This window comes from Ipomoea triloba, chromosome 15 (assembly GCF_003576645.1).
Source record: "Ipomoea triloba cultivar NCNSP0323 chromosome 15, ASM357664v1".
Classification (NCBI taxonomy): Eukaryota; Viridiplantae; Streptophyta; class Magnoliopsida; order Solanales; family Convolvulaceae; genus Ipomoea; species Ipomoea triloba.
This window is the reverse complement of record NC_044930.1, coordinates 6,285,352-6,304,392: the sequence shown is the minus strand read 5'-3', so window position 1 is coordinate 6,304,392 and position 19,041 is coordinate 6,285,352. Positions and strand designations below refer to the sequence as shown.

Below are 19,041 nucleotides of genomic sequence, written 5' to 3'. Positions count from 1 at the left end.
CCCTAATCGTCAAAACGAGTTTAGTCGTCATAGGCTCTAACTCCAATGATGAGACTTAAATTCTTTGAGTTGAAAATGTTTGAAAAAAGTATATGACAAATACTACCTACTAAAGAATTACAAATATTGCAAAAAAAATTCATTTTTTTTAGTAAGTGTATAATTTTTATCCTTCAAATATAATGATAATTCCAAATTTGATTACATAGCTTCAACTTTGATGTATTTCATAGCATAAGTTCCAAATCATGATCACTGATTGCCCACCATGGTCAAACTGAGAACGATGGTTCTCAATCTTGACCACAATAGCTCTTCATTCATATCCTCGCCTATTGGCTATTGCCTTTGGGCTTTGACATCCTTGTAGATGCCTACGATGGCCAAGTGCTAAAGTTCTATGGTTTATGTTACACTTTTTATTTATTTTATTAAGTGTATAATCTTTATTGGCTTAAATTTATTTTAAATATTTTTATTTATGAATACATTATGTTAGTTATTCGGTTATAGTAAAAGATGGACTTCACGGGACTATTTAGTTGAGGAAGGCAAAGTAGAAGAAGAATATGATATTCACAACCATTACAAAAGAAGTAAAAGTTATGAAGTTCACAATGTTAATGAACTTCACGAAGCTATTTAGTTGAAGGAGGAAAATATGGCATTCACAACACTTAGAAAAGACAAATGGTAATGGACTTCATGGAAGAAGAAGAAGAGCTATACACTAAGAGCATCTATAGTAGTTGAGATTTTTTGTGGTTTTTTATGTGCCAAGTAGGAGAGAGATGAAGGAGAGAGAAACTTTGATTCAAACAAACTTTGAAGGAAAGATGAAATGACATTCTGTTTGGGCTTGGCCAAACTACATCTGAACAAACTTTGATTCAAACAAAATATGGAGTAAGGGGTAAACCAGTTTGCAATTCCTTCAAGATAAACACCCTAAAGCAAAATCTCCAAATTCGACTTCAAACTCTGAAATTGTGTAGTTTTTCACATAATTTATACACACAAAATTTCAACCACCAATTAAGTCTCACTCTAACTAAATACTCAGACATCCAAAGCCTTGCTTCTAATCTCAACGGAAGTCTTAAATACTCAAGGAAACATGAAAACCACAGGGGTCTCAGGCATGAGCATGATGCATTGACACTAGAGTCTAGACTATGCTTTTCCTGACCACTAATTCTAAAACAAGTGTTAAATTTCTTGTGTGTCAAAAAATGATTTGGACTTAATTATCCAATCAAATGAAACTGCTAAATTCCATCAGTTCTAACAGCAGGACTTGTTTGTAACAGACACATTTGTCAGTAAATTATAATTATGATATATGATTGTTGTTTGTGAACATTCACCAGATCACCATCATCACCATTGTTACTTTTGGGTGCATTAGAAAGAAACTTAGCAGTGTTTAGTTATAATGTAGTTTCTCTAGAGAAGAAGTGACATACATTTCCCGTTCCTAGTTTTACTAAACCAGGGCAATCTCCAAGGAGCAGAAATAGACAACATCTAGCAGCATTAATTTTGTCAACAAGTACATATAAACCTTCATAGTTCTAAGTTAATCCATAAAAGAAAAAAGTGATGTGAAGTGCAAAGTTGGGTGGGCAAGGAATTCACCTTCAACTTCTCTTACATGGGAAACTAAAGCTTCATTTGAGAGCGAGTCTGGAGAGTAGAGTTAAGACGAGGAGAAGACCTCAACTGCTGTGCTGTCGATGCAATTAACTTCCTTTTTAAGCCCTTGTTTTGTTTAGCATTGCCTGCAAAATTAATTGAGATACCTGAAACAATATCAATTTTATTGTAAGTTCTAAGAATAGCAAAAGAAATCACCTAAACTATCTATGGTATACTAATGAGTATATTCTCTGCTACAACGTATGGACACTTGACCAAGGCATAATAGTATCATATTGGTGAACTTCTCTATTTTAGCATGTTACTAAATGAACAATGATATTTGTGTATGCCCTAGGACCACCGAAAAAAATATGCAGTAAATCTGAGTGCACAATAGAGCATAATATTAGTATAGAAAAACTCTGGCATTCATTTAGAAAGTGCAGCAAAAGCAACAGGGAAGAATTGCACATAGTAAGATTAATGAACTGGAAGCAGATTGTGATATCGAAATTCATAAATAGGATGCCAAAATAAGTTGATTAAAAAAGACAGGTTAAGATAATAATCAATTGAAAATGAAACCAAACTTGACATACACTCATCTGCTTCAGTTTTCTTTGAAGTAGCGTATGTTTGATTTATCTTATTCTCTTCTGCAGCAGGAGGAGACTGAACCTTAGTAACTGTGGAATCAGAGTTTGATTGGCTGTGGTCATATAATTTGCTTTGTTCCAAACTTATGCCAGAATTCGGGCCAGTCTCTCCACGAGCTGCTGAGCGTGTTAGCCTTCTTGTACTGCTAATATTTTTCACATTGATCTCTTCTGTGGAGGTTTTCTTCATATGAATATTCTCTTTATTCATTTTCAGTTCATAAAAGACACATTTATCTTCCTCAGTGGGGAGTGGCACAATCCCTTTGTTCATTGAAGAGCCAACTGTTTTCTTGCCTTCCTGAACAAAGTCGCATTCAATTTGCTTAGCTGACATATTTCCTTGAGTAGCAGTGTCAGCTTCAACACTCTCAACTTCTTGATTATTCTTAAGTGCCAAACGGGTCAGCCTCCGTTTGGTTGAAGGCTCTACCTTCACCTCGTCATGACTAGTCACTGCAAGAGACTTATGAGAAACTTCATTTCCTCTTTTTGATGCTGATCGAGTCAGCCTAACCTTTCTTTCTGTTGGTGAACAAGTAAAATTAAAAGGTGCATCTGAGACTCGATGCGTTTCTTCAGAACTGCTTGGAACTAATGTTGCAGATGCAGCTTCTGATTTTGATGAGATTCCATTACGTGTAGTCAAATCATCAGCCAAACAGAAATGCCGAGTTATTGATACTAATGAAGCAAGAGCTGCACGAGCTGCAAGAGGATTTAGAGGAGATCGGCTTTCAACACTCTCATCTTTAACAAGCATGAAAACATCAGGTGATGCTTCAGCTTTATTATCTTTATGCAGCTGATTCCTGTGCTCAGAATACCTTAAGTTATCAGTGACAGAAGGAATTTGAATATGCGTTTTGCAGACTTTATATGTGGCAAATTCTCCAGACTGGGTTTGTCCTTTGAAATCAACTGCATTAGATTTTGGGCAAAGTTATGCTTAAATCATAAAGTATTTAAATGTGGATAAACTTTGAAAGCATGTACTATAACTCAATGGAGATAAACTCTGATTGAAAGAATTGTCTAAATCAGAGCAAGGAAAAGCAATTCTCAAGTAAGGGGAACTACAAACAGGAAAAAATATGTTTTAAAGATAAGATGCACTAGACACCTTAGTGGATTGGTTAGCATAGCTGTCATTCAATTCCAGTCAAGGTGTGAAGGTAAGATTTCTAAATTTCAGGATTACAGAAACTAACTCTCTTTACTCAACAAAGTCACTGGACTGAAAATCATGGAAATTATCAAATTAGTAGCCACAATTTCCAGTATATGGAACCTTTCTTTTTTTTGAATACTACTAACTCTATTACAATGCAGGATCTGTTCATAACTACTTTCTCAACCTATTAAAGCACAAAAGTCAATATTGACTCCACTGAGACTCGAACCCACCACCTCCCGTATAAAGGGAAGGGTTTGATGCCACTGGACTACAAGGTCCTTGGCCAGTATATGGAACCTTTGTTAAAGCTGTGCATTGAACTTCTATCCAAAATCAAGACATCATGGAGTCTGTTATTACTATTGACATAATATTAACACTTTATTTTAATATTTTCATTCATTATAAGATTTTTTGAACAGTTTTTTTTTTTTTTTTTTTTTTGAAACAAAAAAAACAGTTAGGGAACAGTTAAGTTGAACAGTTAAGTTGAAGGTGTTACATTTGCCCCCACTCCTTCATGTTTTATTTACCAGTTAGGGATTCTAGACATGTTAATTTTATAATAGATCATTTATATTACTATGTACTTTACCACTCTAGTCTTTTACAGTATCTGGCTTTTATCTCTTTAATGTGAGTGAGTGACAGACATGCTAATGCATTTCATTGATGTTTATCTTTACCTCCAACCAGAGTATCCCCTGAAATTTTCTTCTCAAAAAAATCAGAAGACCTTATCTTTCCAATTCGTGCCTCTGGAAACTCATGAGTTTCCATTCTGCTTTCCGTGCTTCCATAAATAGTGGGAAATGGCAATTTTGTAAAGCAATTTGAGCTATCGAAGGATTTAAAGAAGGCACAAACTGTTGGATGAACATTAATACTTTCAGTAGTCAATTTCATGATTGCGCAAGATGGAAGGACCAATACTTCATCTCCAAGGTCTTTGTGAAGCCATTTGACTCTAAAAGTGCACCTACAGTATGTCCTTGCTGAGTGTCTAATGCGTTGTGCCTGTCAATTGTGGAACTGGGAGGTCAAAATTAATTTGATTGGAAAACAAGAGGCACGCAGGAGTAAGTAATGTTACTTCAGTTATTCCATTTTCTTTTCAAAATGTAGTACATGTAATAATCACTGTAGAACAGTGAGAAAACAATGAAGCTCAAGTCATGACTTTACAAACAATTAGATAAAGAATTGATAGGTGCAAAGTATAGGAAAACCATACTGCAAAAACTAGATCATATTGCTTAATAGAGCACACATATTGTTGACCATCTGCTAACAATGATTTAATATCTTGAACCATTAAACTTATTACTTTTGCAGTTCATCTAGGCTAAAGCAATGTGATTAGCTATGGCACCTGATACAATTGGGTCAAAACAAAAAGCTATTTTAGAGTAGTACCCTACACCTAGGGGAATTCAAATCCTCACTGGCCACTGTCGCAAGATCTACAGAAGTACGATCTCAGTTATTATCCTGAAACTGTTAAGAGGATATAACAAACAATAGTTTTGTCACTAGGTTACAATAACTTATACAGTTATACTAGTTCTGAACACCAACCTATTATGCTTATTTCCCTATAGGAACAGGATGCATTTATAGAAAAATATTACCAGCTCAAGGCATCAAATCAAGAAAAATTAAGACAACTGATTGTAAGTGAGAAGGATTGATTCCAAGCATCCTTGATTGAAGATTTGATTTGATTTTATTTCCTTTTATTTGTGGTTGCTGATTTTATTTTCCGGGAGTTGGGCAATTTCTATTCTTTTCCTTTTATGAAAGTTGGATGCTTGTCATTCCTAGGTCTATAAATGAGAATTTGGAAGTTAATAAAGTAAGCAAGAAGTTAAATAAAAAACAGAGGTGGGAAAACTCTCAAAACATTTCCAATATTTTGTTCTCCAATTACATTCAGGTATTTATCATTCTTCCCTCGATTGCTCAGTTCATCACTCAACATCCAGTAGTGTCAATCACCCTCTGATGCATGTGTTTGCCCATGATCATAACAGAACAACTATCAATGTCCAAGCTCCTGCACTACTTTTATTATGGATCTCTTTCTTGAAGATTTCTACTTAGTTAATGGCTTCCATGACACTTGGCAGAACTATCCAAATCCAAAACTAGCACATTTACATGATTTCATAAAATGTGTTCATATTCCTAAATGGTTTTAAACATATAGATGAATATATACTGTGTAGATATTAAAAAAATCGAGTAAAAATACATTATAGTCACAGACTGTACTAGAGAATGACATGAAATATTGCAAAATTGCTATACAGCCCACTCATGTTAAGTGTTAACCACAGAATATGCAATCTCCATATATTATACAGATAGAAAAGATTCAGAAGGAGGAGGAGCTTTGATGATGTAAATTAACTATAAGGGCATACCTTCTCTACTTCAGCATCGAAGAAGAGGCTCTTCAATTGTGATTTTTTGGTAGCAAGAACATGATCACCTTCCTTCACAAGAGAGCAGTCAGATCCTTGAAGAGGAGAAGAACGAATTCGAAGCCGTGCAAGTGCCACTTCTTTGTCCTCTATTAAATCTTCCAGGCAGTCATCACCATACTTTATAACCAGACCATTCCCATTTGGACTGCACAACAAAAGAAGCTCAGGTAATTTACGGAACATCTGCAAATTGATGACAAAGAGCACACTCCGTGGGATGGCTTTTCGACAGACCAGACATTAAGGTACAACTAGCATGTGTTGCAAGCTTGCAACAAGGGGCATGAAGAATCGAATTGCCTAGAGAACAGCTTAACATGACTCAACTAAGTTTAATCCTAATTTAGTTGATGGGGAGTTGTCTACATGGAATAAGAAAACTAAAAAGCCTGAAATCTACAATCTCCAATATTAAATTAAACTTGTCACAATTTCATATTAGATATTAATTCATTATGAGCATAATTCTATAATAATCATGAAACGAGCAAAAATTTCCAGAAAGAACAATAGATATTAAAATGAAACTTTTGAGATCGCATTCAACACTAACAGAGTAAAGATTAAGGAAATGAATTTATAATAGTGTTGGATTGTAAGAAGTAGCTCATTAGGTTCCATGAACAGTGGCATTTTCCTTCATCTCAGCTGACAATCTTACTGCAGTTAAACTATGAAAATGAAACTGAATTTCATGAAAATGGATTTTCTCAATAAAAAGGAAGCAAGTTGATAGGATGAATTGACTTGAGAAAACCAAAGCAGCTTCATAAAAGTTAAATAATTATTCCCAATACATTTGCAAGATTATGTCAAAGGGCATACTAAGTTGTGATGGTTTTTTGACAGATCAAACAATAAAATGCAGCTACTATTAGTTGGATGCTTGCAGGAAAAAAAAAAAAAAAAAGGAAGTATGAAGTTGGAACTGTCTGCGCACAGCTCAACTTGACTCAACTAAGCTGGACACTGATATAGTCGACGACTGTTCCCTATACAGACAACAACATTCTTCAATCACCAGCATTTAACTCAAATTGTCAGAATCTCCTAACAAGTACTAGTAATTAAATAGGAAGCATAAACTTAATTAAGTATAATCACAAAAGTAACACAAATATCCAGAAAGGAACAAAAAAAAAAAAGTAAAACGAAGATATAGCAATCAAAACTAACATAACAGGAACGAAACTGTAATAGTGCGATTGGAACAAGCAGCTCATCTGATTACATTAACAGTGACATTTACCCTAAATAACATCAACTTTATTAATCACGAATCATTGACTCAGCTGATAATCTCATCAGAGTTAAACTATGAAGAATCAAGTGAAATCAATGAAAATGCATATTATGGAAATCAAAATTAGGAAAATGGAATCTATTAACAGATGATCACCTGATAGAGACCTGACAAGGATGCCACGAGAAATCATCTTCGCGCATCACTTCGAGCTCGACAGTAGCGTTAGCGGTGTGATTGCCACCGTGCTCAGCCATGGATTCGATGCCTACTGAATGATACAATGCTAGATGAAGCACTGCAGACTAAGGCTTTTGGACTGGGTGAGTCGAAAACTCGGAGTCGAGTTTGAGTAAAGTGTATGGCGCGTTAGTCAACAGAGACCAGAGTAAAGACATGGCGCGTAATCGCATTTCTCGCGCGGTAAAACTCTTAGGGGTGAACCATGATGGAGCATGGTATATCTTACCTTGTCGAACTTGTCCAAAAATTATGTATTTATTTTTTTTGAAAACAAAGCAACCACTTATATTAATGCAAAAGTGCAGAAATAGAGTCAGGAGGGATAGTATTCCAGTACAAAGTGTTTGCAAAAGTGAAAGCTGTAGAAGCTAGGGTATGAGCAACAATATTTATACTTGATATATTATGTAGTTAATTATTTATGTTTATGTAAATAAATTAAAGATACATAATATATTATAACTACATACATATAACATGGTCATTACATACACATAATATGTTAACTACGAACACAAAATTTTAACTGCAGACACATAATATGCTGCAATTAACATATATTATGTGTCTGTAGTTACCATGTTATGTATATGTAGTTAACGTGTTATATATGTTTAATTTATTTACAGACACAAACGGTCAACTGCAAGTACAAAATATATCAACTGCAGACACATAATCTGAAAGTTATTTTGAATCATGGTCCACTACAAGGTAGATCATAGTCCATGGTATAATTTGCCAAGCAAAATCTAGATCCGTCAAAACAGGTTTTGCCGCTGTCCCATCCCTACTCAGATACGAGGTGGCCAATTTCGATTTTAGACATGCTCCTAGTTTGGCCCACTGGCCTGGAGGGTTCAGGTAATAATACCTCTCATATAAAAAGTATAGGCACATCCACACTTCCATTCTGAGAAATCAAAAGTTATGATGTTACAATTATTAAACTTTCAAGTTTGCAATAATTATAAATCAAACTTCACTCTTAAAAATTTTCAATAATTATAATATATATATATATATATATATATATATATATATATATATATATATATATATATATATATAGAGGATCATATGAGAACAAGTTCGTAAGAGAAAACTAAAAGCTAATCACAACTTTACATATGGAAAAATTAAATGCACTATAGATCAAACATTTTTTTTAAAAAAAATGTAGTGGTAGCTTCGTAATTATCACCAACTTTACTATGCAACGTGAACACAAAAATCTGTAGTTTTTAAACTTTTGTAGGGTTGCACATTTAGTATTAATGTTTTGCACATTTAGTGTTAACATTTTACATATTTAGTATTAATTAAAAGTTTGCACTTGTAAAAATAAAAAAGTATATTGAAATTACGGTTTTGATTTTAGAGTTTTATGACTGATTTTTTATTTTATTTTTGTGTTAAAGTTTGTACAGTGGAGTTGATGATAATTATGAAATTGACACCGCATTTACAAAAAAAAAAAAAAAAAAAAAATTTGATCAAATCTATTAAATTTTTGTAGATGCAAGGTTGAGGTTTCTTAAATGTTGCTAATGGCATTAATTGCTCTTATATGTTGCTAATCATATCATATTGGCATGTTCATGGTCTTGGGCATTTGGATTTGGGTAGAGCCCTCGAATATATAAGAACGGTCGGTAGTTGCTTGAATTCCTTCGGTGGATTGCACATTTATGTACACAAATATGTTTCTTTATGTGTATAAGTTGGAGAAATTAGGTTGATAATGTGAGCCAAAGAAGTGAATTTGTTGCTATTGGTGCAAGCTCACAATAATAGCGTCGCCCCCAATAATTAACAAAGCAATTCCCGTCTCCGTACACTCTAAATAGGGATTGTTACTTACACACCATACTCAGAGTAATAATGGAACACAAGAAAGAGATAAACAATCTTGTCTAATATGATATAATAAAGTTCTTCCTTTAAATACTATAAGCTTAGAAGATATAAGCCACATGCAATCAAAATATATTCTGACCACCCACCAACTTGTGGTGAATATTAAATCGGTAATAAATATCAGGATAATAGAGAACCGCAAATATTTCATGGCTTGCATTTTTCCCAACACAATTAAGTTGATTACTTTTGACGGGTTTTAAATAATATGTGAGCATTCGAACTCATGAGCTTTGGCATGAAGTTTGCTCTGATACTAAATTGAAGCATATGTTTTATTTGAATTAAAAATCTAAACTGGTAATTGAATTACACATTTATGTATGTCAATATACATAATACATATGCTCAACATACTGGATGGAAGGAAAAAACACAAACATACATTATTGTAAAGTTTTAGAGACCAAACATTTTCAAAACAAAAAAATACTACTCTCATCGTATTTATTATAACCTACACTTTACAAGAATGTCTTCTTAGGTCTAAGAGATGTGTATACTACTACCATTCTTTTTCTTTTTTTATTGTATATATATAATTGTTGGAGTGCATTGGAGGATAAGAATAATATTATTTTCAACCTTTTAATTATCTAGACATCTCGAGTCTTCTCAGCCATTTCATCTTCAGATGCTATTATATATATATATATATATATATAAGTGGTATTGTCACAAACCATACTCAACTCATTTTTCCCCTTAAGAATTGTTCTCTTCTCTTCCCCCTAATTCTACTATACATTCAATATGGCAACCCAACCTCTATTGCTCTCTAAGAGAATACCACTAAGGAGGCAGCTTAGCATGTTGAAGGGAGTATTATTAGGGAGCAGGTTTTGTACTGTCCACATACAATTATGACTTGGTTGAGCATATAAAATATCTTCATTTGGACCTGCAACAAAATGAGTAAGTAGTTTTCATCCATAGTGAGAAAATGGAAAAAACATCTTCATGAAATTGTACATCCTTAGCTTGGATACAACTAACCACCACTCTTGTCTTTAGATCAAACAACTTTCTTGTATCCTTTTAACTCCATAACAAAATCCAATAAATTAAACATGGACTTTCTGGCCCAGCCTAGGACCAAATTTGATGAAGTGGCATATGGTTCCCACACACAACTTTATATTCAAGGCTTCCAAGTTCCAAACACTCTGAAGTAACCATATTGAGGTTCTTTAATTTTGAAAACACAGCCTAATAATATAATAATATAAACAACATAATAAAGTATACAATCTCCCAAAAAAGTCTAGATGGATTATTGCTTGCTACTTTAATGCCCTTGTGACAGTAAAAATTAAATGTCTATTAGAAAGGGACAAATTATACCTTCGACCAAGATCTATCCTGTAAAACAGCATTCAAATTATGTACTTGCGGATAACATAATGTGTAGTTTCAGTTAATAGATTATGTACTTATAAATAAATTAAATAATGTACATAATATGTTAACTACAACTATACAATTCATTAATTACATATACATAATATATTAATTGTAATAGTTGTAATAGGTACATAATTTATTAATTACAAGTATGTAATATATGAACTGCAGATACATAATATGTTAATTGTAGTTTAGCAGGTTCATATTTTATTTATTATATGTTTTTTTGAAACCTTATTAATTATATTTAAATAACTAGAAAGTGTCATTGGTGTCTGCTGTATTGAATATTGAATAATAGGCGTTCGTATTTGATAAAAATAGATATTGGAGAATGTGATCATATTTTCTCTCAACCATACTATATATTCTGTTGTGGTGTATGAACACATAACTTTTGGTGAATTATCCATTTTTCTTATAAAAATTATCTTCCCATAAACCGTACATTGCAGTTGAACTCATTGATCAGTTCACTTATTGTAATCAAGTTATATTGCAAAATATAGTACACAACCTCTAAATTGTGAAAGTATATTAATACTAGTCTAAATTCATTTTTTTTTTCAATGTAGAACACAGACCCTCCACAAAGCCTTTCGAAGCTCCTTTTTTTCCAACTTCATGAGTACATTTTGAAAGTTAATTTCTTATTCAACCATTAACCATTTTTTAGAGTATAAATATACCAAATTCATTTTCACACATTAGAGAATCTTAATCCATTTTGATCTGACTCAAATTGGTAGTAGAAATCATTCAAATTGCTCACATGCTAATTTATGTCCATTTTTCAACAAGGTATAATCAGTGACAATTTATATCATGGATCAGGGTTCACATAGTATTATAGACCCTAAATTGAAACGACGAGGTACATACTTGTAAGATACATCATTTTATAACACAAGACACAAAAAATGACAACAAAAGACACATACACATGTTATATATTTACATATTTTTCAAATATGATTTAGGTACATAATTTGTGTTCGTAAGCATATAATTTCACAATATTTCATAACACAAAACACAAAAAGAAACTTACAACATAAAACACATACATATACATTAGAATTCACAGTGCACTGTGTTCCATGATATAACGATTGATAATCAGTAAAACCATAATAATTGCACACTGGTTCTGATTTTTTTATTCCAATTATTGGTCGATCGACCTTTTTCACTAAGCATTGTTATTATGTGAAAACTTGGTAAGAAAATCATGTTATAATATTTTATTCTACAATTACTGTGGCCCATATATTATGTGACCGCAAATTATGCTGTGGATTCAGGTTCACCTTGCAAAGTGGACTTGGGTCCAAAATTACGTTGTTTTTTTTTTTAATTAGTAAACATATTGCTGAATATAGAGTTGTCCAAAAATGTGTGAATGTAGAGGTTTCAAAGTGTGAATGTAGTATAGAAATCATGAATGTAGACTTATGATTGTGTGAATGTAGAGTTGTCCAGAAATGTGTAAATGTGGAGGTTTCAAATTGTGAATATGGAGTATAGAAATCGTGAATGTAGAGTTATGCATGTGTGAATTTGAAATAGAGTTAAGAAGTTTTAGCAACTTGTAGCCCTGTAATGTATGAATGTGGAGTTCTCAAGTTGTGAATATGGAGTATAGGACCTGTGAATATAGAGTTTTGAATGTGTGAATGCATAACAGTGGTAATATAGTTACTAAACATATAATCCTATAATGTGCGAATGTGGAGTTAACAAATTATGAATGTAGAGTATAGTGTATGTGAATGTAGAGTTTGTGTTCCACATTTCAGGCCAATATGTTTAGTAAAAAAAAAAACGGCGTCGTTTTTGGACCCAGGTCCACCTTGCAAGGTGGGCCTGGGTCCAATACGACACCGTTTCACAATTTTTTTTTAAATAAAACAAAAAAAAAATTAACGGCGTTAACGGCTCCTCATCGCAACAAAACACAAACTCTAAATTCACAGATCCTATACTCCATATTCACAATTTGAAAACTCCACATTCACACATTACAGGACTATATGTTTAGTAATTATAATACTACTTTTATGCATTCACACATTCAAAACTCTATATTCACAGGTCCTATACTCCATGTTCACAACTTGGGAACTCCACATTCACACATTACAGGGCTACAAGTTACTAGAACTCTGTTAACTCTACTACAGATTCACACATTCATAACTCTACATTCACAAATTCTATACTCCATATTCAAAATTTGAAACCTCCACAAATATATAAAAAAATTTTAAATAATATTTTTACAAAACTTCGAATATTTTTTTTTTGAAACTTCGAATATTTCTTTACCAATAAATCTAATATCTACTATGGAGTATTAATTTTTGGTAAATTGAACACAAATTATATGAAAAATAAATAGATATTATTAATATTATGTACAATCAACGCGTACAATTCTTGGCCAGCCACGTATTACTTCTACAACCGCAGACCTGCTCTCTCTTTCCCCCTGTACCATTACGTATACGTACCATATATTTCTGTGATTTTTTTTTTATGTATAAACAAAATAATTAAAATGTTTAATTATATCTGCTTATTTTTCAGAAAATAAACTAAACACAACAGATTTTTGAAATGCAATCAAACACTGAAAGGCAAATATTTTCTGATTTCCAAACACACTGTAAGATTATCTCGACCAAGTAACTTGTAACTCAATGACACATCTGTAGCTCTCTCAAATGATAGATCACAAACGAATTAGTAATACTAAAAAATATATATATAAAATTGATGCAACATTGAATATTTATATATTTATATTTAGTTAAAGATCTCAAATTCTCAATAAAATATACTCCTATTACATTAGTTCTTGAATTGAGTTATAAATTAATTCTTTACACGAAAAGTTTTTTTTTAATATATATTATTATATTCACAAGACTGAAACTCAAAACTTTACTTAAAAAGAAATCAAGTTGTTCTTGCTTGAAACTTTGTTAAAGAGAAATCAAATTCTTTCCCCATCGAATTCTAATTTGTTGATGCCACCCTTAGACCTTAAAACTTTGTTAAAGAGAAATCAAATTCTTCCCCCATCGAATTCTAATTTGTTGGTGCCACCCTTAGACCTTAACAATTGAAAGGTCAAACTTCTAAAAATTAACTAAAACAAGAGAGGTGAATATTTTGACCAACTTTTCACTAATATCATACACATTCTAATGTAATCATATAATATTATTAAGATGTTAATCGAGCTGATTGAAATTAAGAAATCATAAAAAGATAAAGTAAATACAATTGACTTTGATATTTAGTAATTACGATAATTCTTTAATTGAGTTAGACTCTAACCCTTTATATATAGAAAAAATTTTCTATTATATGTTTTATTCATAGCAGTAAAACTTAAGACATTAAAAAATCAAACTACTTATACTCAAGAGTTTGTTTAAGAGAAATCAAACTCTTCTTCCTCAAATTCCAATTTGTTGGTGACTTGGTGCCAACTAACCTTTGATCATAACAATGGAAAGATTAAAGTTCCAAGAGCAACCTTGAAGATTTATTATTTATCTTCTGATCTAGTAAAAAATCTCGATATTCAGTAATTACATATGCGTGTTGTTATATTCACATGACAAACTCAAAATTTTACTTAAAATAAATCAAATTCCATATATTCGAGACATTATTTGTGAAAACCTAAATTTTTCTCTATTACATTTCAACTTTTTGGTATAAACAATGAAAAGATCAAACTCTCAAAACCATGAGAGTAATAGAAAATAGGAGATGAATGTTTTGACCAAAATTTTCACCAATATCAACTTACTTTGTTTATTACACGCAAATGTAAGAATCAATCCAACAACAACCCTTCATTTCACCTAAGGAAAACAAGACAATGACCTCAACGAACTCCCATTATTCTAATTCATGAGTGGCTGAAATGATGCAGACAAAAAGTGGTCCCTAACAAACTGCTTCAAAACACTTTGACAAATATCATATGGCATCAACATTTCATGAAGGAACCACTATCATTCATCCATCTATCCTCATCTTCTCCACCCTATCAAGTTTGACATTTCCAAGTGCAACTTTTCTTCCTTTTTTTATTTTTATTTTATACCCTAGGTTTTCAGCTTGCGTCAAACTAGCCCTAAGTCTCCAAAACCCCTACCCAAAAACTATTAGAGATAAATCATGAGTCACTTTATTAGTTCCCAGTTTGCCACCCCTTGCATGTACAATGAGTCTTCATCACCTCTGATCGGTCAAGGTCTCCCAATGACTCCAAAGTTATTTATTTATTGAGAAAATTGTAATTTTTGCCCCTCCATAATATGTCAATTATCAATGTCACTCCTGAATTATTAGTAGTGTAAATGTTGCCTCTCAATTTTTAAAAATGGTACATATATTGCCCCTCCCGTACCGACAAGAGGGCAATATTTACACCACGGTAAGGCAATATATGTACTGTTTCTGAAAATTGAGGAACAATATTTACACCACTAATAATTCATGGGTGATATTGATAATTGGCATATTATGGAGGGGTATAAATTACAATTTTCTCTTACTTATTTTTTCCATCCAAATCATGTATTGGAACAAACTCCACTAAATATTAATCATGTGAAAGAAAGCAGTGCTTTATAAGAAAAGTTGGCACACCACACTTCAATAATGCATTTCATAAGCACACAAGCAATCAAAGAAAATCTAAGGCTACTACTCCACATATATTATTAAACCAAAGATTCATATTTCAATAGTAAAACATTGCTACAATACCCAAACAACCAACAAACACACCATCTAGGGGGTGTGAAAATGGAACATTACATAAGACATGTGCATTTTCAGGCTACACAAACATATATATTGTAACATTTTAGCAACAATGAAGAATACCATCATAATCAACCACGATTTGCCTCTAGTTCAGAATAAGATCATTGCCACCGAGGTGGGGATGAAGGCATACGCGTACCTCATGTTCTTCTGACCCTTCTTGAAGTTTAGGCACCAGAATCTCGAGCACCGTCCCTGATCCATCGAAGTAGGCTTCTATGTTAGCGTCTTCAGGAATGCGGGTTGAAAGGGGGATTTCTCTGACAAATTCCCCGGGAGGGCAGTGTTCAGATGATGAATCTGCGAGTTTGAATGTCCTTTTCTGTCTCTTGAGGAAAGGCATGCGGCATATGCTAAAGCAAGACACCTTGATTATCCCGTGTGTGAGTGTGTTCCTCCAAGAAACCTTCACTCTCTGGGGATCTACAAAGGGCAAACTGATTACGATCAAATAGCCTTCTTTGTCTTCGTAGATACTTTTTGCGGCTGTAACGGGCCCGTAAACCTCACGCATAACTCCGCTAAATTCGTTCAGCCAGTGTGGCTCATTCGGGTGAACTTCTGAATCTGGAACTCGATCGGGAGGATTTACTTGCAGATAACACTCTTCTTCGGGAAACAAGTCCTTTCTCCTTTTGCTGCTGTCGGGTGAGAGATCCATTGCATCCCCGTTACTGTGGTTGGATGGTTGAGTTGACAAATTAAGCCCGTTGCACTTGAGTGACTTCTTAGGATGGGAATGGTGATTAGTTTTGATAGGTTGAGGCGGCCTCTCGAGCTCAAAGTCAGTGTTCGGCAGGTTTCTCCATGAACTATAATCGCTTGCTTCGGGAGGGATGGTGAAGTTGAGTTCCCTTCCAGTAAGCTCCGCCCATCTTTTCCGATCCTCTTCATCTAAAACCTTGAGATTAGGAGACTGAACAACCTCGATCCCATGAACACACTGAGGATTCGACAGGCCCCTATAATGTTTCCTTTGCATCCGATGGGATCGAACGAAGCCTTTATCAACACTAAAAGGAAAGGGGCGTTCTCCTTGGCGAGAGTGCCCGTTCATATAGCTTCGGAGTTGCATCTTACCCAATGCATTATCAGGCCTTTCCTTGAAAACCCACATGTACATGTTCTCCATATCATGCTGAACCATGAAAACATCAAGATGGAGATCAGACTTATCAAACCCCGAAACCCCATTACTGTCTCGCACAATTTTCGCCTTCGACTTCCCGCTGAACACGGGCCTGAAATAAAAGCTAAAGAAGAACCACGCACCCCAGATGCTGTCAACCCGTTTTGCACATTTCCTACCCACCTTGGGCACACTGAGGAAGCTTTCGGTTTCATATACTTGGGTCCCGAGCCCAACATCAAGAATATCACAGTGTTCGGAGTTCCATGATTGGGGCGGAGGGCTCTGCTCAGCCGATAAAGGTAAATTGATATCAGGTGGGCGGGTTATGACAACTTGGCGATTCATTTCGAGGTCTAATTCATCATGTGAAGAGGAGGCACTCGAATCCATGGACAATAGGGTCGAAGGGTGATGATTCTCCATTGACAAGGCTGTTAGAAGAATATCTCCCATCTCATTAATTCTCCCTTAATATTGGGACAATTTCAGAAGCTGGGCTCAAAGTTATCAACCCAAAGATTATCCAAACAAAAGGCTAATCTTTACAAACACACATCCTCATACTAGTCCCAACTACATCCCACAATCCACAAAAACCACAATCTTATTCCCCAATTGAAATTATCAACTATCAAATAGTTCTATAGCACTGTCAGAAACTTTACCCTCACCAAAGAATGAGATTTCCAGAGAATGAAACTACTACTAGAAACAGGAACCAATAAAAAGGAGCAAATTTTATGCCTACCCAAATGAAGAAAAAGGCTAGATGAAGACCATACACAGCCCTAATTCAAGAATCTCCATACACCCTTTAAACACAGGTGGGAGATACTGAATCAACCCTACTGAATCCATGGTCCCTTTCTTGAAATCCTATAGAAGTAAGTCCAATAACAAAAACAAATATATCTAGATCTCTAAATATTTTTTTGTGGGTGTATATCTAAGATAATAAATATAGATATGGGTATAAGAAATAAGAGCAACACAGGATATTACCAATCTATGAAGCCAAGCCCCAGGAAAAGCACCAAATCAGAGGGGATCTTGGAAGAGTACCCCTTTGGATAAGCTTCAACAACCAAGAATCCACACAAACCCGGGCACTCCGAACAATCAATGGCACTCACCATCCTCATCTTTTCTCAACCTTCAAAGTCCTCACCTTTATACTTTCCCTTCACACTATGACTTAAACACAGAATTACCCCGTCTTACACTCCTCCAATCCAAGAACTTTTGTCAAAGAGGACCACATGCCCACAAGCCCACAAGCCCAGACCTGACACGGAATGGGAAATCAAGAAAACAGGGGGGATAGCAAGAGAGACAACCTGTGCACCACGCGTTTTCCTCCCGTGCTCTTTAATGGCTTTGGGTTCCAAGAAAATGCGTATCTGTAGGCTCGAAGCAGATATATATCTTTAGGTATGGAAGAAATTGAAGGTAGTTTGGAGAATGGGGGAAAGGGAGTTTGGTGGGTGACCTCTCTTATCATTTATATGATTGAGATTGAGATTTTATTTCTTTCAAGATATTGTGATTAGGAAAAAAGGTGGGTTTTACCTACACTTAATCTTTTGAAAAGGGTATAATTTGCCATAAAGCTATATACTTCAAACCCCAATTGTTATATGCTTTATGAATGTCATATTATCATTGGCCCCTTTCTATTAGTCTTATTTTTGCAGACAAGTCAACAAAAGTGTACATAAAAGTAAAAAATATCACAAAATAACATATAAATTTATGTGTCACGGACCATCTCACGGATCCTTATTCGTGAACCGGGTCGGGTCGAGTCGAAACAACATGCAAATGTCATACTTATATGCACAAATATAATACTAATCAATAATACAATTTTTGTTACTTATAAGAGAAAAAATAATACATTTTTCATAATAAGTAATGTTGATAAGTGTCCCTTACTTATAAGGACAAATATAATACTTTTGGGGAAAAATGTAATACTTTTAAATCGAAATGTAAAAGTATTGTATTTTCCTTTAAAAGTATTACATTTACACTTATAACAAAAATTTTATTCCTAATTAGTATTACATTTGAGCATATAAGTATGACATTTGTGCATATAAGTATTATATTTACATCTTGACCCGGCTCGACCCGACCCGTCTCACGGTGAGACGGCCTCACACAAGTTTTTGCCTAAATTTATATATTATATTATGTTCACAAAAAAAAAAAAAAAAAAAAAAAAAAAAAAAAAAAAAAACGAGTATCAAGAGATTATTCTTAATGTTTAAGTGATA

At 33.8% G+C, this 19,041-nt stretch overlaps 2 protein-coding genes across 3 annotated transcripts; both read right to left on the bottom strand.

Annotated features, from left to right (window-relative positions):
• Nucleotides 1-1,371: 1,371 nt before the first annotated feature.
• On the bottom strand, nt 1,372-7,559 carry LOC116007665. Of its 2 annotated transcripts, none has more exons than XM_031248402.1 (5): nt 7,363-7,559; nt 5,901-6,108; nt 4,161-4,491; nt 2,241-3,218; nt 1,372-1,781 (listed from the first exon to the last, which is right to left on the bottom strand). In XM_031248402.1, exons 1-5 carry the CDS (start codon nt 7,461-7,463, stop codon nt 1,663-1,665), a joined length of 1,737 nt encoding a protein of 578 aa, XP_031104262.1. In that variant the 5' UTR covers nt 7,464-7,559; the 3' UTR covers nt 1,372-1,662. The 2 variants fall into 2 exon arrangements, with proteins under 2 accessions (XP_031104262.1, XP_031104261.1); XM_031248401.1 differs by having other exon boundaries at nt 1,372-1,802; nt 7,363-7,556.
• Nucleotides 7,560-15,489: 7,930 nt separating this feature from the next.
• LOC116006472 lies at nt 15,490-18,261 on the bottom strand. Its single transcript, XM_031246858.1, has one exon. The coding sequence runs from the start codon at nt 17,213-17,215 to the stop codon at nt 15,716-15,718; it is 1,500 nt and encodes a 499-aa protein (XP_031102718.1). The 5' UTR covers nt 17,216-18,261; the 3' UTR covers nt 15,490-15,715.
• Between the last annotated feature and the right edge of the window lie 780 nt (nt 18,262-19,041).

What these genes read in the sequence shown, in the direction of transcription:
- LOC116007665 (XM_031248401.1), bottom strand. Translation starts at nt 7,463, where the DNA reads ATGGCTGAGCACGGTGGCAATCACACCGCTAACGCTACTGTCGAGCTC. An exon ending in TCGATGCTGAAGTAGAGAAG is followed by an intron (nt 4,492 to 5,900) that starts GTATGCCCTTAT and finishes CACAATTGACAG; the next exon opens with GCACAACGCATTAGACACTC. An exon ending in GAAAACTGAAGCAGATGAGT is followed by an intron (nt 1,803 to 2,240) that starts GTATGTCAAGTT and finishes ATATTGTTTCAG; the next exon opens with GTATCTCAATTAATTTTGCA.
- LOC116006472 (XM_031246858.1), bottom strand. Translation starts at nt 17,215, where the DNA reads ATGGGAGATATTCTTCTAACAGCCTTGTCAATGGAGAATCATCACCCT.